We start from the raw sequence: 20,244 nt of genomic DNA on the forward strand, positions 1-20,244 counted from the left end.
ATATGCGTAATTTTATCGTTTTGATATTTTATATTTCTTGTTATTATTCTTTTAATAGAACTTAATTTAATTTAACCTAACTAGTTATGTACCTATAAGAACAAGATCAAATTAGTGAAATAGAATAAAACCACTATCCTAAAAAATGATAAATTCAATGGGTGCTGTTAGCAATGGATATGTAGGTGTTAGTAATAAACAAAGAAGACTCATCATTCACATGGCAAACCACTAAATATCTAACCTTAACCCAAAAGTTAATTATTAGTTATAAATAAATAAAAAAATATAAAAGTGTAAACAAAAGAATAAAGAAGTTAAAACGTGGAAAGAGAGAAACCAGATCTGCAAAAAACTTCTATCTCCTCTTCCATGCGGTCTCTAATCTCTCGCTTTTCTTCATCTTCTTCAATAGCATAAACAAAACTTCAACCTTTCCTCTTTCAATTTCTCTTCTCTGGCGGTGCAGTTGATTGAGTGTGAACGCCGCGGCTGTTGTTGAACGTGGCACGCGTCTAGGGGGTGAATCAGAGGGAGTTTCGTCAGTGGTGTGCGCGCGGTGGTCGGAGTTGTGTGCGTGATGCTGTACGGCATGGATCGGAACCTGAAGCGGCTGATTTCAGATGGCGGTGGGGTGATCTCCTTTTTCTTGTTTCCGGTCCTCTCTCTCTCTCTCCCTTGTTCTTACTGCCCCATTCTACCACTCTCATGCATACAAAACCCAGAATAAATGCATAAATCAGCAATAATATGGTGTCAGCCGCGAATAGCCGCGGCAAGGCTTATGAACATGCGGCGGAAATCAAGAACGCACGGCGGCGCTCATGGTGAGGCACGACGGTCGGCGGCGTCATCTCCGTGGTCACCCGGAATCACAAACAACAAACAACAAGCTATTATTTGGTTCTCAAAGCTAAGTGAATCAAGGTTTACCTTTCGTTCTTGACGGTTGGATCGTGTAAGCTCCCTTCTGATTCCCTTCTTTCTTTTGTTTGCAGGTTCGGTTGAATGAATACGGCTCAAGGTTTCTTTCGTTTGCGGCGCTCCAAGAATCTTTTTTTCAGAAAATCTCCTCCCTCCTCATCTAATTTCTTTTCAATTTATAGTTAGGTTTTTCGATTTTTGCTTTAGGAAAAATTAGATTAGATTTTGATTCGTTTGCCATTGATTGTGTAAATTACACTTTTGATTCAATAAAACATAATCAGATTTTACTTTATATTTGTTAAGATGTGATTCAATGTTTGATTGAAGATTTGTCTTAAGATTTGATTGATTACGAATGTGAATATTTGATTTGTGATTCAATCAATCCATGGGCCTGGGCATTTGCTAGATGATTAGGGTTTCTTGTTTGCAGCGGCGCGGATGGAGATGAGGTAGGGTTTCTGCAGCGCTGAAAGGAAGAGGATGCACAGGAACCCGGGTCGGTCCTTGACCCGGTCCAAACCCGATCGAGTCTGGCACATGTGTGGCCCAAATCCAATCTATGGCCCATCTTGCTGTTGATTCATTTTTTGGCCCAATGCTTCCATTAGCTCGTTTTCTCTTTTTTTTTTTTCACAGCAAAAACAAAAGAAACAAATGAATCCAATGACTTCAAATGAATCATTTAATTAATTAATTAATTAATAATTTAATTAACTAATGATATACTCTTAGCCACAAACTAATTAATACTACTCTAATAATAATGATTAACACCACTTAATTAGTACTAATAATAATGTTTGATTAATCTTAATAACCTCAATATTATTTTTAGAACTAATAATAGGAATTAATAATTGCATAGTTAGTAGTAATATAAACATGGAATGGCTAATTGGAATAAATGGGTCAAAATAAATTGGACCTCAAATATTTGCCATTCACACCCCCACTAATTTATACGGGCATTTCATAAGAGAGCGAGTTTAATAATAGGTATGTTAAACCCTATGGCTCTTAATTTTTAACGCCCTTAATAAATTAAAACGGGAATTGCACCGGGTAAATTTTGGGGTATGACAGTAACCAAATGCAAAATATTGAAAGATATTAATAAATCAACATTGATGAATATAAAAGAAACATATGACACACATGTAAAAATAAAACTTCCTTCTTATTAAAGTTCTCTAACCTACACACATATGACACAATGACAATTACAAGGCATCTAACACAATGACAATTGATATTCATAGTTTTATCAGTAGGATAATGCTTAACATCACAAAGTTAATATGCAATTATTGTAGCTAGTCTTCAATTTACACTAGTTCGTAAAAAATTGCAATAGTATAGGATATTTCAGAGCTAAGATTAATAGCAATACTAAGGATAAACTAGTATTTTTTACTTTCAGTATGTTGGTTCAAAAATTGACAAATGTAAACCATTTATTTTCATTCCAATTTTTAACCTTGCTTTGCTCCTCACGTCCAAACCAGAGCCACCAATCCTGTCATAATGTAACTAAAACAGAAAAAGACATCGAACAAACTAGTTTTTAGTAGTGTCTTTCGTACGTACGGAAGAAGCAAAAACAACATCATCGATACTGTGTTAGAAAGAGTGAAGAAAGTGATAACTAACTAACCATATGTATTCAGAGATGATTTTCTCGGTGGTGTCTGAGAGATCAAGGTTGATGAGATCTGTAAGAATGTGTGCACATTTTTGGTAGATATAAGTATTCCAAAACTAGTTATTGAACTTCAAACAATGCAAAACATTTGAATTAGTTGAATACCATTTTAGTTAGTAAGAATGCCTTGAGAAATAAGAACTGAAATTAAATAAATTATGTTACATTAAAGTTTTGTTTTATTGTTGGTCTATTTGTGTGTGACTTATGTTGATAGAATCCAATTGCAAGACCTTGTTCATCTGAAATTTAATTTCTCACTACAATGTATATACAGTTTTTTGTTGCACTCAAGTGTTGTAGCCCCAATGTAATCGCGGCCGCATTTTAAAACCACAGTCCATAATCTCAAATTAGACAACAATCATTCAAATAATTTAAATAAACAAACCTATTAAGCAAACCAAGCAATTTATTTTATACTAATATTACATGCTAAGACTAAGAGCTTGGTTGAGACTTTTCATCAAACACCTTCTGTGTAAGATGAAAAACTCTTCACTTTGAAAGAATTCGATAGCAAGAACTGAGCAACAATCATCAATGATAACACAGCTATGATTAAGCGACCAAGAATTGAACATAAGAGAAGAAGAGAAAATCAAAAACGCAGAATACTTGTCTCACCGGATTTGTCGACGAAAACACGAGAACAACCTTGAAACTCCATCGCGACCTCCGCGATTACCTCATAGCTCCGCCGCACTCTCAATCTCGACTTCCGCGGCTCCACAAACTGAACGTGCCGTCGGAAACGTCTCCCAGCCGGAATCCCGTCACCCATCATCCATATTTTTCGCCGATAATTCTTTGGGAGTGAATCATTCTTTTGGAGTGAATCAACTGATTGATTATTTGGTAGCATTGTTTCATGATGATCAGGAGAGCAGAGAGAATGACTTTTAAAAATAAATGTTTTTTAGAATGAAAAAGCACTTCTCATAAGTGCTTGTGGAGGAAAGAAAATATTTTCAGAAGTTAACATGGGGAGATACATTATACAAACTAAACCCATAAACAATATATAGAAAATATTTTATAATTTATTTATGGGAAATGCTAACGAGTGCCCCAGGGGCACTGGTTAAGAGTTTAAAAAGGTAAGTAATACTTGTATTTAATATTTTAAAAATGGAAATATCTGACTTTTTTTAAGGAATAACAAAGTTTGTTTTATTAAAATTACTTGTATTCAATACATTGAAAATTGAAATGACTAATTTATTTATGGAATGTTTTCTTTATATGGAATGCTTAAAGAGTGCCCCTGGGGCACTCGTTAGCATGACCCTTTATTTATATATAACCTTTGTTTTTTAAAAAAAAACACTAATGTAACTTATTATTATTAATTATTAATAATAATAAGAATAATAATAATAATAATATTAATAACCAAAAAATGGTACATACTTTTTAAATAAAATGTAAACAATATTATATATATATATATATATATATATAAATAAAAGTGTTTAAATAGATGGTAATTTATACAAATAATTGTCTATTAAATTGAAATTAACTATAATTTTAATTTGTAGTAAAATAATAATAATTAATCTTTCATTTGTTAATATAATACACTTCACATTAAAACATTAATTAATATAATAATATTAAATAAAATAATTAATTTTAAAAAAAAATTAGACAAAAATTACTATAATTTCAAGAAAGTAGTAAAATTTGCAGTAAAATCCGCAGGAAACTTTCCTGCGGAATTACCTGTGGATATTTTTATAATAGTTTGATTTTAATAAAATAGATATTCGCAGCAAAATTCGCAGGAAACTTTCTTGCGGATTTACCTGCGGTTACTGGTTTATAGTTTCCTTTTCTGTTTGAAATGTATAAATCGCAGAAAAATCCGCAGGTATTCCTGCGGAATTTCCTGCCAATTCTTGATCCGCAGGAAAATTTAGTTTATTTAAGAAAGTCCCAGCAAAATCCGCAGTGAAACTGCGGAATATTTTTCGCAGAAAATTCCGCAGGTAATACCACTACTAGAAATACACGTATTACCTGCGGAATTTCCTGCGGAAAATATTCCGCAGGTATACCTGCATAATTTCCTGGGAATTTTATAAATAAAATAACTTTCCTGCGGATCCAGAATTTTTTTTTTGAATATCCATTTTTTTAAAAAAAATTTCAGAAATAACCAACTTTTCAAAATAATTCCCCAAATGTCCATTTTTTGCTAAAAAATACACGTTGTCGCCAGGGGGGGTGGCGACAACACTGGGCCTGTAGAGCATTCGCCAGTGGGCCTGGAGCCCATGTGTATTTTTTAGGTGTTGTCGCCACCCCCCCCTGGCGACAACACCCCCCCTTTATTTTTTTTTTCTTTTTTTTTTTTGTAATTTTTTTTCTTTAACATTATTTTCTCTTAATTTTTTTTATGTTATACTTTTCAATTATTATTTCAAAATGGATTTTTTAAATAATTTTTTTTTCATGGTATTATGTTTTCGGTAATTTTTTACTTTCAATATTAATGTTTTCGGTACTATTTTCTCTTAAATCTTTGTAAATTTTATTGGTTCCAAATATTTTTTCCATGGTAATATTTGGTAATTTCTTTCAATATGTACCATGAACTTTTTTTTATTTAGTAATTTTTTTTGTGTTGTAACCCATAAAAAATATTTAAAAAAAAAAGTTCATTTCATTGAAAGAGTAAATTACAAACATCATCGAAACTAATAACTATGTTGTGGAACTAGATCCACGATTGGGACATTTGGTCCTATTATGTCCTACCTCACGACATATACTACACTTCCTCTGCATTTTTTCAGTTACGTCCATCTCGGTTCTAATACGCCTGCTGTTTGGTCGACCGCTTTTATTCCGACGCATTAAATCGTTATGCCAAACTGTTTCCCCCTCGTACACAGGCCAATATGCTTCCATTGCTACCACCGGAAAGTAATTGTCGTATACGTTGAGCAACGTTGATACCTTGTAAATTTCTGATACCAAAGATAATGCATCAAAGTGAGTATGTGAACATGCTGCAAGGACATGGGAGCAAGGCATGCGATATGCTTGAAATTGGCCACAGTCGCACCAACGATCTGGGATATTGACGCGATACTGTTGTCGTGGAAGTCCCTGGTTGTGGTCAATTGTTTCCTTTACACTAAAGGTGTGGCCATGACGGTCGAACTCGGTCACCCGATGAGTGTTACCCTTGGCAGATTCCTGTTGTATATATTTCATGCAGACATCGCTATATACCTGTTGTGTTTGTAACACTGAATTCCACCTCTTACCTCGTGTGGCGAACAAAGTTGCCATCCGAAAATACGTAGCACTAACAATGGCAGTTACAGGTAGGTTTCGTATGCCTTTGAAAACCCCGTTCATTGATTCCACAAGATTTGTAGTCATGTGGCCCCACCTAGCCCCATCGTCGTATGACCTAGTCCATCTTGCTCTATCAATGCTGTCAATCCACCTCCCTGCATCTGGATTTGTCAATGCTATTTCTCGGCGGTAGTATTGAAATCCAGGTTGGTTTAAGGCATACCCCGCGTTCACCAAGTGGTTCTTCAAAAATTTATCCTTGATCTCTCTCATAAAATTATGTGCTATGTGCCTAATACAGTAGACATGCTTAGACGGAGGGTTGTGCCAACCATTTGCCGGATTGTTGTATGCGCTGTCAATAGAAGCGTGCCTGTCAGAAATCAAACAAAGATTAGGTTGTGGAGCGACTCTAGCTCGGAGATTCTTCAGAAAGAAACCCCAAGCAGCAGCTGTTTCGCCTTCTACCAAAGCAAATGCTATTGGAAAAATGTTGCTATTTCCATCCTGCGCGACCGCCATCAACAAAGTTCCCTTGTATTTCCCATACAGCCACGTTCCATCAATTTGAATAATCGGCTTGCAAAAACCAAAACCGACGATGCATGGTTGAAACGCCCAGAATAGTCTATGGAAGATTCCATTACCTTCGAGAGGGGTTCCGTCCTGGGACTGTGCCGGCAGTGTCTCCAATATACTAACAGTCCCAGGTGAATACAATTGCAGTGCAGCCAGGTAGCGAGGAAGTTGTTGGTACGATTCCTCCCAGTTGCCGTAGACTCTTTCAATTGCTTTCTGTTTCGCCAACCAAGCCTTTCTGTACGAAGGTCTGTATTTGAACACAGAAACGCAATGAGAAATAATTGTCTTCACCTTCAGGGATGGGTCAGTTTCGACCAGAGGAATGATGGTATGACATATCATGTCATGACTGAGTTTTCGATGATCTTGCGCCATGTTAGTGGTGACGCAGGTGTGGGCTTGAGATATCGAACGTATCACCCACGCGTTAAACTTCTTTCTGAACGATGCCTTCAGCATGTATCCACATTCCGGGTTTTTGCATGCAATAGTGACTCTCTCTGGATTTGATCGATCGGCTTTAAAATCAACACAATTTGCTAAGTGCCAATTTTTTATAGCCAACAGACAATCATCCTTCGAACGAAACGTGTCACCCTCTTTTAACTCCTCGCTCGACCTCATGTATGGATTGTAGAACATATCGGACGATGGCTCGTCCTCTCCTAAATTAAGCGTTGTGAAATGTGCCGGAGGTGAATATGCATGTGTATCCGGTACTCGATCCGGTACTGGAACTTCTTCGTCACCTTCATCTTCGGATTCACGATTCACCAACTCATCAACAACATCTTCTATATCAGTTTCTTCGTCAATGACATGCTCGGGTTGTTGTTCGTCATCAACAACAGGATCAATAACTTGTGACTGAATATTTTGCGAAGGAGCATTTTGTTCAACCACTATGTACAGTTCCAGATAATCATAACCAAAATGCTCATGGGTGAGGAACATGTTTTGAACCTCTAAGTCAGTTGTTATCTGTGATTGACAAAATATGACTGAGTTGTTAGGTTGAAGAAGAGGTTGTCGGTAAAATATCTGAGAAACTTGTTCTCTTATTTTGGATTCGATTTTCCTTTTTAGATAAGAGAAATCTGATTGTCTATTTAGAGCAAAACGTGTTGAGTTTGTGTTTCTAAATAGAAAACCGTTTGTGTCGCAGTGGTATGTCTCACCATTCATATGAACACGAACTTTGAACTGCGAGGTGGATGCCATAATTTTGATATGTGTTTGTGAAAGAAGAAATGTGAGAATTGTGTTGTGTTGTAAAAGGAAGAAATGTTTGGGAAAGTTGTGATGGTTGTAAAAAATAGTATGTGAAGTAGTTCCTATATATCATGCAAGAAATCTTACACAAGGGTAATGCATGCAAGAAATTAAGCAATAATTCTGCACAAGATAGTAACTTTGACATGACTAATGCATGCCACAAGAGAATCTCGTCCCCACCTCTTACACAAGGGTAATGCATGCAAGAAATGAACCAATAATTCTGCACAAGATAGTAACTTTGACATGACTAATGCATGCCACAAAAGATAGGGCTGCATGCATGAAGATAGGGGGAATCGTTGCAGGAATCTATCAGGAATCGCTTCAGGAATCATTACAGGCGCATGCTAGGGTATAGGAACTCGTTTCGGACGCATGCTAGGGACAGAAAACAGATGGGGACCATGTGGGGCCCTAATTTTTATTCTTCAAAATTATTGTTTATGTTTTTCCCTTGTAAATGAAACCCTAATTGTCCCTCTATAAATTAGGGTTTCTTGTGTGCATCAGTACACACACGAAAAAAATGAGATCTCGAATAAGGCCAGATAGCACGCACCGGACTACTGAGCCTCCACCACCTGTAAGGCGTTTGGACTATCAACCTCCCATTGTTCGAAGAAACGGATACGTTATTTTCTCTGCCGTCAAACCTCCCATGCAGGTAATGTTTTGGAACATTCAATCCATGGACCAGCTTAAGAGAACCCTTCTCAGGTTTTTGGAGGGAGAGTGGAGTCAAGGCGAACAAATCAGATCTATCAAGAGACTTAGAACAAGGGGAGGTGCTTTTCTTGAAAGACAGCGTTGGTGGGAGACAATGGAGGACGACATTCAATGCACTCGAATGATGGAGGACAGAGAAGACATTGTCCTAACCGTTGTAATATCCTAGATGTTGCAGTTTCTTTATCATTTCAGCTACTTCTGTACCGTCCAATTAAATGCTCTGAGCATATATTAATGAAATGTTTTGTTAACATTACAAAGTTTCCAATTAGTATTTAAGTTATTAATAATTAGCAAAATTATTTTCCGCGGTATTTCACCCACTATAAATAAAGGTGTGTGTGTGTGTGGAGTTGAAGTACCAACTCTTTCTTCATTCTTACTGCAAACACTAAAAATGAACTCAGTTTGGGCTATCGTTTTTTTTGAGGAAGGTAGTCACATGCGTGTCTGCCTTAACCCCCATTGGAATTTCCAGAGAATTGTTAGAGCCATCAACACTGGGTTTCGTCAACTAGATGGTCCGAGCAGAAAAGTTAAACAGATAGATTACCGTTGTCCATACATTACGTTGACGGATAATAATCCAGAAGGCACCTACATGTATTACTGGGACCGTGTGAAAGACGATGTGGACGTGGATCTAATGTTTTGGACACACAGTGGAGAGGTTAACCGAGGCGTTTGAAGGATAGAAAAACACTTAGAAAGGGGGGGTTTGAATAAGTGTAGCTTTAAAAAACTTGACAGATAAAAATAAATTGCACAGTTATTTTTATCCTGGTTCGTTGTTAACTAAACTACTCCAGTCCACCCCCGCAGAGATGATTTACCTCAACTGAGGATTTAATCCACTAATCGCACGGATTACAATGGTTTTCCACTTAGTCAGCAACTAAGTCTTCCAGAGTCTTCTGATCACACACTGATCACTCCAGGAACAACTGCTTAGATACCCTCTAAGACTTTTCTAGAGTATACTGATCCACACGATCACTCTAGTTACAACCTGCTTAGATAACCTCTAAGACTTCCTAGAGTATTCTGATCCACACGATCACTCTAGTTCCTTACAACTTAATGTAATCAATTCTAAGAGTATTACAATTGCTTCTTAAAAGCTATAATCACAAACTGTGATATTTCTCTTAACGTTTAAGCTTAATCTCACTAATATATTACAACAGCAATGTAGTGAGCTTTGATGAAGATGAAGATTCTGAGCTTTGATTTGAACAGCGTTTCAGCAAGTTGATATTCACAGAATAGGTGTAGAATTAGTTAACCTTGCTTCTCATCAGAACTTCATATTTATAGGCGTTGGAGAAGATGACCGTTGAGTGCATTTAATGCTTTGCGTGTTCCGTACAGCATCGCATTTAATGTTATACGCTTTTGTCAACTACCTCGAGCCTTGTACACGCTGTGTCTACTGACGTAGCCTTTAATAGCTTTTAACGTTCCTTTTGTCAGTCAGCGTAGCTTGCCACTTGTACTTCCTTCTGATCTGATGTTTGTGAATACAACGTTTGAATATCATCAGAGTCAAACAGCTTGGTGCAAAGCATCTTCTGATCTTCTGACCTTGAAGTGCTTCTGAGCGTGATACCATCAGAACTTCAGTGCTTATGTTCTCTTGTTCTTCTGATGCTTCCATAGACCCATGTTCTGATTCTGCTTCGACCATCTTCTGATGTCTTGCCAGACCATGTTCTGATGTTGCATGCTGAACCCTTGAGACAAAGCTTCTGAGCGCTGAATTATGCATACTCTTTATATATTTCCTGAAAAGGAAATTGCATTGGATTAGAGTACCATATTATCTTAAGCAAAATTCATATTATTGTTATCATCAAAACTAAGATAATTGATCAGAACAAATCTTGTTCTAACAATCTCCCCCTTTTTGATGATGACAAAAACATATATAAATGATATGAATTTGCGATCAGAAAGAGTAGACGGCAAAAGACAAATTACACAGCTATAGCATAAGCATATGAATATGTCTCCCCCTGAGATTAACAATCTCCCCCTGAGATAAATAATCTCCCCCTGAAATAAATACTCGAAGAACTTTAATAAAAGACTTCCCTGATTATTTCGGTAGAGACGATCACATAAGCTTCTGTCTTCAGAGAATTCATAGCTTCTGACTTCTGCTTCCATTGGACAGCTTCAGAACTAGAATTTCTTTGGATCCCTAGAACACTCACAGCTTCTGATTCCTGCTTCCATCTAGGACAGCTTCAGAACTTGAATTTCTTTGATCTTCTGAACATTCACAGCTTCTGATTTCTGCTTCCATTTAGGACAGCTTCAGAGCTTGAATTTCTTTGATCTTCAGAACATTCACAGCTTCTGATTTCTGCTTCCATTTAGGACAGCTTCAGAACTTGAGTTTTCTGGACCTTTTAGAACATTCACAGCTTCTGATTTCTGCTTCCCTCGGATAACTTCAGAGCTTGAATTTCTACCAACATCACTTCATGCTAGATTTGTATCAGAACATTGTTGAATGTACCAGAGCATCATCAGAGCATCTCTACATCCTGAAATGTTACAGAACAAAAACTAAACGACAAAAGTCAGCATGAACGAGTCAGAACATAAAATGTATATTAGAACACATTATATGTATCAGAGCCATATAGGCTAAAATAATGTATCAGAGCAAATAGAATTTTGTCAAAGCAAATAGACAAATATGGATCAAATTCTATTATCAGTGCTTCTGATTTATTCTTCTTTCTTGCTTCTGATTCCTGAAGCTTGACAGCACTCAGCTTGCTTCAGTTTCCATGAGTTTATTCTTTTTACAGAATAACACTTCTTATGGTTTTGCTTGTTGTGTTTGCTTTGAAGATTCTCTTCACTTCTTTATACCTGCAAAACACTTAAACCATATAGAACTTGCAGTTCTTGTTAGTAAATGTGTGGGAGCTTTACCCAGCAACTGATAGATTAATCAAATCATTTATCATTTATCTTCTCCCCCTTTTTGTCATAACATCAAAAAGAATATTTCAAAAGATTCAGATGAATAAAACGACAAATAAAATCACTGAAATGTAAAAACAAAGAAAGTTTTCATTGATAATCAAAAGAAAGATTACAAGAGGGGAATGCAGGAAAACAGATGCAACAAGGAAAGAAAACTACAAAGACCAAAGGACTAAGATCCTAGCCTACGCAAAATCCGCGCCAGAACATCATGAATCCCGTCAGTGCTTGTAGCTTGCCTTGCCATGAAGGAGCGAAACTCAGCATTGGCTACTTCTTGGGCGTCCAAACGAGAAGCCAGCATAGCTTGATTCTGATGAAGAGTTTCCAAGGTCTCCATCAGAGCTGAGGTTTCACCAGAAGAAGAGGCACCAGTATTTCTGCCAAAAGGGACAGCAATCTCAGCCGGGTGATCTTCTGGAAGATCTTCAGCTTGTGCATCTTCCATTTCCTCATCTGAGTCTGACTCAGAATTAGCCTTAGCATATTCTGGTTCAGGCAGCTCAGAGGTTCCAGCTTCCAACGCTTGAAGAATAGCTGCAAGGTTTGTTGGAGGAGTAGGACCAGCAACTTCAGCAGGATAAACCACTACTGGAAAGACCATGTGAGGTGCTTTTTCAGAAGGGTTCATTCTGAACCAGTTAAACAGCCACTGAAAATCTCCAGTCAGCACTGGAAACCATGGTTTCCACACCACGATGTCTCTACAGAGATTTTCTTCTTCCAACTCATCTGCAGGTATCTTCTTCTCAAGAACACTTCTGTTCCTGATGAGATGGTGATAGCTGCTTTCACCAGCTTCCAACCGAAGACTACGAATACCAAGAGCTTCAGACATGATCCTTCTCTGAGTGTCTGTAGCCCTATCCAGAAAATCCTGACGAAAGGTATTCCAAAGGTTGCTTGTAGCATACTCATCCAAATGGTTAAGGTGAGCAGCACCCAGAATCTCCAACCAGCCATTTACATCAGAATGTAACAGCTCCAGATATGATTGAGTGGTAGGGGTTGGAGGGTTGACAGTGAACCTGGAGTCGGGAAGAACAACACTATAGGGATTAGGTGTTCTGGTGGGAAAAGGGTGTGAGAGAGATGAAGAAATATCTGATGGATGGGTTGAAGGAGAGGAGATATCAGATGGTGAAGAAGGTGGTTCCGAGAGGATGAATGAGGAGGAAGAGGTGGTGGAGGTCTTTGAAGAGGAAGTGATCCTTACTCTTTTTGGTTTGGTTTCTGGTTCAGCAGTTGCCTTTCTCTTTTGTTTCCGATCATTATCTTGATTCCCAGAGCTTGACGATGGAATCATGATGAAGTTGCAGATATTGGAAACTGCTAGGGTTTATGATATGAATGTAAAGAGAGAGACGAAAAAGAAACTGAATGCAAAGTGAGAGAAATATAAGAGGGAAAAGAAACGTTTGAAGAATATAAAAAGAAAACTGAAAGAGAGTAAATGATGAAAAGCATTTAATGTTACGTGACGTGAGGAGAGATAATAATGACAAAAGACGTGATTTGCACAGTTACCTAAGTAGACGTCCCCTCAACTGCACGCACGCTTGTCCAGGAATAGTGAACACGTGTTTACCATCTGGATAGCCAGTTACAGCTGTTTTGCTTTTAAAGAGATTCTGAATCAACTTAGACAATGAAACGTTAGTAATAACAGAATCACAATTTCTAATAGATTTCAATCAGAACTTCTTAAAAAAAATTTCATTTCAGAAGATAGTCATACATAAGAACTTCTCATCTTCTCATTCTGGGCTTGTTTCTGAAGACCCATTTTGTACCTATTATATTGAATCCATCTGGTCTAGGAACAAGATCCCAAACGTCATTCCTTGTAAACTGATTCAGTTCTTCTTGCATAGAAATTATCCAGTCTGGATCTTCTAGAGCATGATTAACAGAAGTTGGCTCGATCAGAGATACAAGACCTAATTGACAGTCTGCATTGTTCTTAAGGAATGCTCTTGTTCTGATTGGATCATCCTTCTTTCCAAGAATGACATCTTCTGAATGATCAGAGATGAGTCTGAATGATCTTCTGACAGGTGGTTCTTCAGAAATGCTTAGATTCTCCAGAGAAGCTGATACTTGATCTTCAGATTCTTTGCTTCTGTGAAGCTCTGCTTCTGATGCGTTGCTTCTTGGCTCAGCAGCTTCTGATATATCAATATCCCAATCTGCAAAATTATCAAACTGCTTTGGTTTTTCAGAACCAAGCTTATCATCAAACCTGATATTGATTGATTCTTCTACAATCAATGTTTCAGTATTGTATACTCTGTAGCCTTTTGAGCATTCAGAATATCCAAGAAGGAAACATTTTTGTGCTTTGGAATCAAACTTACCAAGATGATCTTTAGTGTTCAGAATAAAGCATACACATCCAAAAGGATGGAAATATGAAATGTTGGGCTTTTTATTCTTCCACAATTCATAAGGAGTCTTATTTAGAATAGGTCTGATAGAGATTCTATTCTGAATATAGCATGCAGTGTTTATTGCTTCTGCCCAGAAATGCTTAGCCATATTGGTTTCATTGATCATGGTTCTGGCCATTTCTTGCAGAGTCCTATTCTTTCGTTCTACAACTCCATTTTGCTGTGGAGTTCTAGGACAACAGAAATCATGGGCAATACCATTTTCTTTGAAGAATTCTTCAAAGGATCTGTTCTCAAATTCACCACCATGATCACTTCTAACCTTTATGATTTTACACTCTTTTTCAGATTGAATCTGAATGCAGAAATCAAAGAACACTGAATGAGTCTCATCCTTGTGTTTCAAGAATTTTACCCACGTCCAGCGGCTATAATCATCTACGATGACTAATCCATATTTCTTCCCTCTGACAGATGCTGTTTTGACTGGGCCAAACAGATCAATGTGCAAGAGTTCTAATGGCCTTGAGGTAGAAACAACATTCTTGGACTTGAATGCAGGTTTGGAGAACTTGCCCTTCTGACATGCTTCACAAAGAGCATCTGATTTGAATTTCAGATTAGGGAGTCCTCTGACAAGATCCAGTTTGTTAATCTGAGAAATCTTTCTCAAACTAGCATGACCTAATCTTCTGTGCCAGACCCACTGCTCTTCAGAAACAGACATAAGACAAGTCACCTTCTGACTCATAAGATCTTGCAGATCTGTCTTATAAATGTTGTTCTTCCTCTTGCCTATAAATAGGATTGAGCCATCTTTCTGATTTACAGCCTTGCAAGACTCTTGATTAAAGATTATATCATAACCATTGTCACTCAATTGACTGATAGATAAGAGGTTATGTGTTAATCCTTCTACAAGAAGTACATTAGAAATGGAAGGAGAGTTACCAGACTTTATAGTTCCAGAGCCAATTATCTTGCCCTTCTGATCTCCTCCAAACTTGACTTCTCCTCCAGACTTAAGCACCAGGTCTTGGAACATAGACCTTCTTCCTGTCATGTGTCGTGAGCATCCAGAGTCCAGGTACCATGACATGTTGTGCTTTGTCCTTTTTGCAGTCAAGGATATCTGCAATAGGAATAATCTTATCCTTAGGTACCCACATCTTTTTGGGTCCTTTCTTGTTAGATTTTTTCAAGTTCTGATTGAACTTGGGTTTAACATTGTAAGCAATAGGAGGAACATCATGATAGTTTTTAATGTGAGTTTCATGATATTTCCTAGGTTGTGTCACATGCTTTTTGGTGTGTGTTATGTGAAAATTTTGAGCATGTGAAGTGTGCCTAATATCATGGGAGTGGCCATACTTGAACTGATCATACAATGGCTTGTATGTGAATTTCATTTCATCAACAGGTTCAAGTTTGTATGGGGTTTCACCCTCAAAACCAATGCCGACTCTTTTGTTTCCAGACACAGCATATATCATAGAAGCTAGCTGACTTCTGCCAATACTTCTAGATAAGAACTTCCTGAAACTTAAATCATATTCTTTCAGAATATGGTTTAGACTAGGAGTGGATTTTTCTGAATCAGAAGGAGATCCAACATTATTGGATAATTTTAAAAGTTTTTCTTTTAATTCAGAATTCTCCAACTCAAGCTTCTTTGTTTCAAATTCAAATAGCTTTTTCAGCTTTTTGTATTTGAGACTGATCTGAGACTTGAGTTCCAGAAGTTCAGTTAGACCGGAAACTAACTCATCTCTAGTAAGTTCAGAAAATACCTCTTCAGAATCTGATTCTGATGTAGATTCTGATCCGTCATCTTCTGTCGCCATCAGCGCACAGTTGGCCTGCTCATCTTCAGAGTCTGAATCATCTTCTGACTCATCCCAGGTTGCCATAAGACCTTTCTTCTTATGAAACTTCTTCTTGGGATTTTCCTTCTGAAGTTTTGGACATTCATTCTTGAAGTGTCCAGGCTCATTGCATTCATAGCACATGACCTTCTTCTTGTCAAATCTTCTGTCATCAGAAGATTCTCCACGTTCAAATTTCTTTGAACTTCTGAAGCCTCTGAACTTCCTTTGCTTGGTCTTCCAGAGTTGATTTAGCCTTCTGGAGATCAAGGACAGTTCATCTTCTTCTTCAGATTCTGATTCTTCAGGATCTTCTTCTCTAGCCTGAAAAGCGTTAGTGCATTTCTTGATATTTGATTTTAATGCAATAGACTTACCTTTCTTTTGAGGCTCATTTGCGTCCAGCTCTATTTCATGACTTCTCAAGGCACTGATAAGCTCTTCCAGAGAAACTTCATTCAGATTCTTTGCAATCTTGAATGCAGTCACCATAGGACCCCATCTTCTGGGTAAGCTTCTGATGATCTTCTTTACGTGATCAGCCTTGGTGTATCCCTTGTCAAGAACTCTCAATCCGGCAGTAAGAGTTTGAAATCTTGAAAACATCTTTTCAATGTCTTCATCATCCTCCATCTTGAAGGCTTCATACTTCTGGATTAAAGCGAGAGCTTTAGTCTCCTTGACTTGAGCATTTCCTTCATGAGTCATTTTCAAGGACTCATATATGTCATAGGCCGTTTCCCTGTTAGATATCTTCTCATACTCAGCATGAGAGATAGCATTCAGCAAAACAGTTCTGCATTTATGATGATTCCTGAAAAGCTTCTTCTGATCATCATTCATTTCTTGCCTTGTCAGCTTTACGCCACTGGCATTTACTGGATGTTTGTAACCATCCATCAGAAGATCCCATAGATCACCATCTAGACCAAGAAAGTAACTTTCCAGTTTATCTTTCCAGTATTCAAAGTTTTCACCATCAAATACCGGCGGTCTAGTATAACCATTGTTACCGTTGTGTTGCTCAGCAGAGCCAGATGTAGATGCAGGTGTAGACTTTTCACTTTCATCAACCATCTTTTACTGAAGCGTTTTTCTCTTCCTGAATCTTTTCTAAACACGGTTAAGTGCTTGCACCTTAGAACCGGCGCTCTGATGCCAATTGAAGGATAGAAAAACACTTAGAAAGGGGGGGTTTGAATAAGTGTAGCTTTAAAAAACTTGACAGATAAAAATAAATTGCACAGTTATTTTTATCCTGGTTCGTTGTTAACTAAACTACTCCAGTCCACCCCCGCAGAGATGATTTACCTCAACTGAGGATTTAATCCACTAATCGCACGGATTACAATGGTTTTCCACTTAGTCAGCAACTAAGTCTTCCAGAGTCTTCTGATCACACACTGATCACTCCAGGAACAACTGCTTAGATACCCTCTAAGACTTTTCTAGAGTATACTGATCCACACGATCACTCTAGTTACAACCTGCTTAGATAACCTCTAAGACTTCCTAGAGTATTCTGATCCACACGATCACTCTAGTTCCTTACAACTTAATGTAATCAATTCTAAGAGTATTACAATTGCTTCTTAAAAGCTATAATCACAAACTGTGATATTTCTCTTAACGTTTAAGCTTAATCTCACTAATATATTACAACAGCAATGTAGTGAGCTTTGATGAAGATGAAGATTCTGAGCTTTGATTTGAACAGCGTTTCAGCAAGTTGATGTTCACAGAATAGGTGTAGAATTAGTTAACCTTGCTTCTCATCAGAACTTCATATTTATAGGCGTTGGAGAAGATGACCGTTGAGTGCATTTAATGCTTTGCGTGTTCCGTACAGCATCGCATTTAATGTTATACGCTTTTGTCAACTACCTCGAGCCTTGTACACGCTGTGTCTACTGACGTAGCCTTTAATAGCTTTTAACGTTCCTTTTGTCAGTCAGCGTAGCTTGCCACTTGTACTTCCTTCTGATCTGATGTTTGTGAATACAACGTTTGAATATCATCAGAGTCAAACAGCTTGGTGCAAAGCATCTTCTGATCTTCTGACCTTGAAGTGCTTCTGAGCGTGATACCATTAGAACTTCAGTGCTTCTGTTCTCTTGTTCTTCTGATGCTTCCATAGACCCATGTTCTGATTCTGCTTCGACCATCTTCTGATGTCTTGCCAGACCATGTTCTGATGTTGCATGCTGAACCCTTGAGACAAAGCTTCTGAGCGTTGAATTATGCATACTCTTTATATATTTCCTGAAAAGGAAATTGCATTGGATTAGAGTACCATATTATCTTAAGCAAAATTCATATTATTGTTATCATCAAAACTAAGATAATTGATCAGAACAAATCTTGTTCTAACAGCGTTGAAAATCCACTTGTTCTTGCAGTGATACTCGAGTAGTTTAGATTAAGTGTTGTTGTGTTTGTTGCAATGATCGAGCGTGTACTACAAGTTGTTATGTGTTATTTTCTTAGATGTTTTGGTTTCTGTGTTGGTTATTGTCAATGTACCTTTTTAATTAATGAATGAATTAATGTTTTCCATAATATATATCTGCGCTAGTTTAATATAAAAGTCTCAAAATCTATTATAATTGTATGTTTTAAATGAATTAAAAATTATGATAATGCATGTCACAAATTATGATAATGAATTAAAATCTATTATAATATAAAATTCTCAACATCTAAATAAAAAATAAAAGTATATGATAAATCGGTGCATGCAATGGTTTAACATAATTTAGCATGACAAGAATGCATGCCTCTATAGCAATCTAGTCCCCCCACCACAGACATGACAAGACAAGACACTGCAGGGAATCTCGTCCCCACCACAGACTTGACGGGACAAGACACTGCAGGGAATCTCGTCCCCACCACAGACTTGACGGGACAAGACACTGCAGGGAATCTCGTCCCCACCACAGACTTCACGGGACAAGACACTGCAGGGAATCTCGTCCCCACCACAGACTTGACGGGACAAGACACTGCAGGGAATCTCGTCCCCACCACAGACATGACGGGACAAGACACTGCAGGGAATCTCGTCCCCACCACAGACTTGACGGGACAAGACACTGCAGGGAATCTCGTAATAACCTATGCATTTTGGCTATAAATATGTTCCCAAACTTGTTCATTTTCTTCATCACCTCTTATACTTTCATCAGAGCAACTTATCATCAGAGCAACTTTGTGTTTCATCATCAACAAACATGTCTCTCCTAACTATGGGTCAAGAGCATCGAGGCACCATTGCAAACATTGCCACTTATGTAAGTTTGAGTAAACACTTAATTTTTTTTTACTTAAATTTACTAATTTCAAAATACTTATGGGAGGTGTTTTTTTTATAGGATGTCACGAGATTTAGGACCCGTGCTGGTAAGATGAATGCTCCTGACCCTTTGATTGTGGACTACGTTAAACGTGCGGGATTTTGTGAGGTAATGAACTTAACACATACCTCAGTTGATATGAAGTTTATATTAGCATTGTGTGAGCGTTGGAGGCCTGAGACTCATACTTTTCACCTTCCAATGGGTGAATGTACCGTCACTCTAGAGGACGTGTACATGTTGTTGGGTCTCAAAACAAATGGAAAGGCAGTGTATGGAAATGTCCAACAACCAAACGCCCTATGCGTCGAATTGTTGGGTGTGGATTTAATAGAGGGTGAGGGGCAACAAAGGGGTAGGGGCCAAGGTATAAAGCTTGCTGGCCTTCAGGAAGCTTATGTTGGGCTTAAATTGGATCAGTTTTCTGACGAAGAAACTATACTGCGGAAAACTAGGATGTATATTATGTTGTTGTTTGGTAGGTTTCTATTTCCCGAAGGCACGGGAAATAGTGTTAATTTTATGTACTTGTGTTTACTTGGGGACATTGATGCAATAAAGACATATAGTTGGGGTTCGGCTGTGTTGGCATACCTATATAGTTCCTTATGCAAATGTGCAAAAAAGGATAGTTGTACATTTAGTGGATGTGCATTCTTGCTACAAGCATGGGCATGGTGGAGGATGCCGGTATTGGCCCCTGCAAATCCAAACAGTTACGCCTTCCCTTACGCTTCAAGGTAACTTTTGGATCTTATTTTAATTATTGCTTTTTATTCTATTATTATTTGTAACTATATTGATTTATATCTTTTAATGTGTTTAGGTTCAATGCACTCGGAATGGATTGGTCCAAAACGCCTGATTCCAAAATCATTTTCTACCGCCAGCTATTAGATCGACTAGGACCCCAAGAAGTAATACCTCTAAAAATGTCCATTTTCTAAATATATTTTTAAAAATAACTATCTTCTATATTCTGAAATTAATATTATTTGCTTTGCAATTTATTTGGCGTCCTTACTTGGAATTGGACCACGTACCCGACCTTGACGAGGCGGCTATTTGGACAGCAAAATCACCCATCATACGGT

The 20,244-nt window shown here is 37.7% G+C and overlaps 1 protein-coding gene across 1 annotated transcript; it reads right to left on the bottom strand.

Annotated features, from left to right (window-relative positions):
- Positions 1–1,668: 1,668 nt before the first annotated feature.
- Positions 1,669–3,609, bottom strand: LOC131606793 (uncharacterized). Its single transcript, XM_058878918.1, has 3 exons — positions 3,260–3,609; positions 2,585–2,642; positions 1,669–2,460 (listed from the first exon to the last, which is right to left on the bottom strand). Exons 1-3 carry the CDS (start codon positions 3,495–3,497, stop codon positions 2,421–2,423), a joined length of 336 nt encoding a protein of 111 aa, XP_058734901.1. The 5' UTR covers positions 3,498–3,609; the 3' UTR covers positions 1,669–2,420.
- Between the last annotated feature and the right edge of the window lie 16,635 nt (positions 3,610–20,244).

The sequence above is a fragment of the Vicia villosa genome, linkage group LG5, assembly GCF_029867415.1.
Source record: "Vicia villosa cultivar HV-30 ecotype Madison, WI linkage group LG5, Vvil1.0, whole genome shotgun sequence".
In the NCBI taxonomy this organism is placed as follows: Eukaryota; Viridiplantae; Streptophyta; class Magnoliopsida; order Fabales; family Fabaceae; genus Vicia; species Vicia villosa.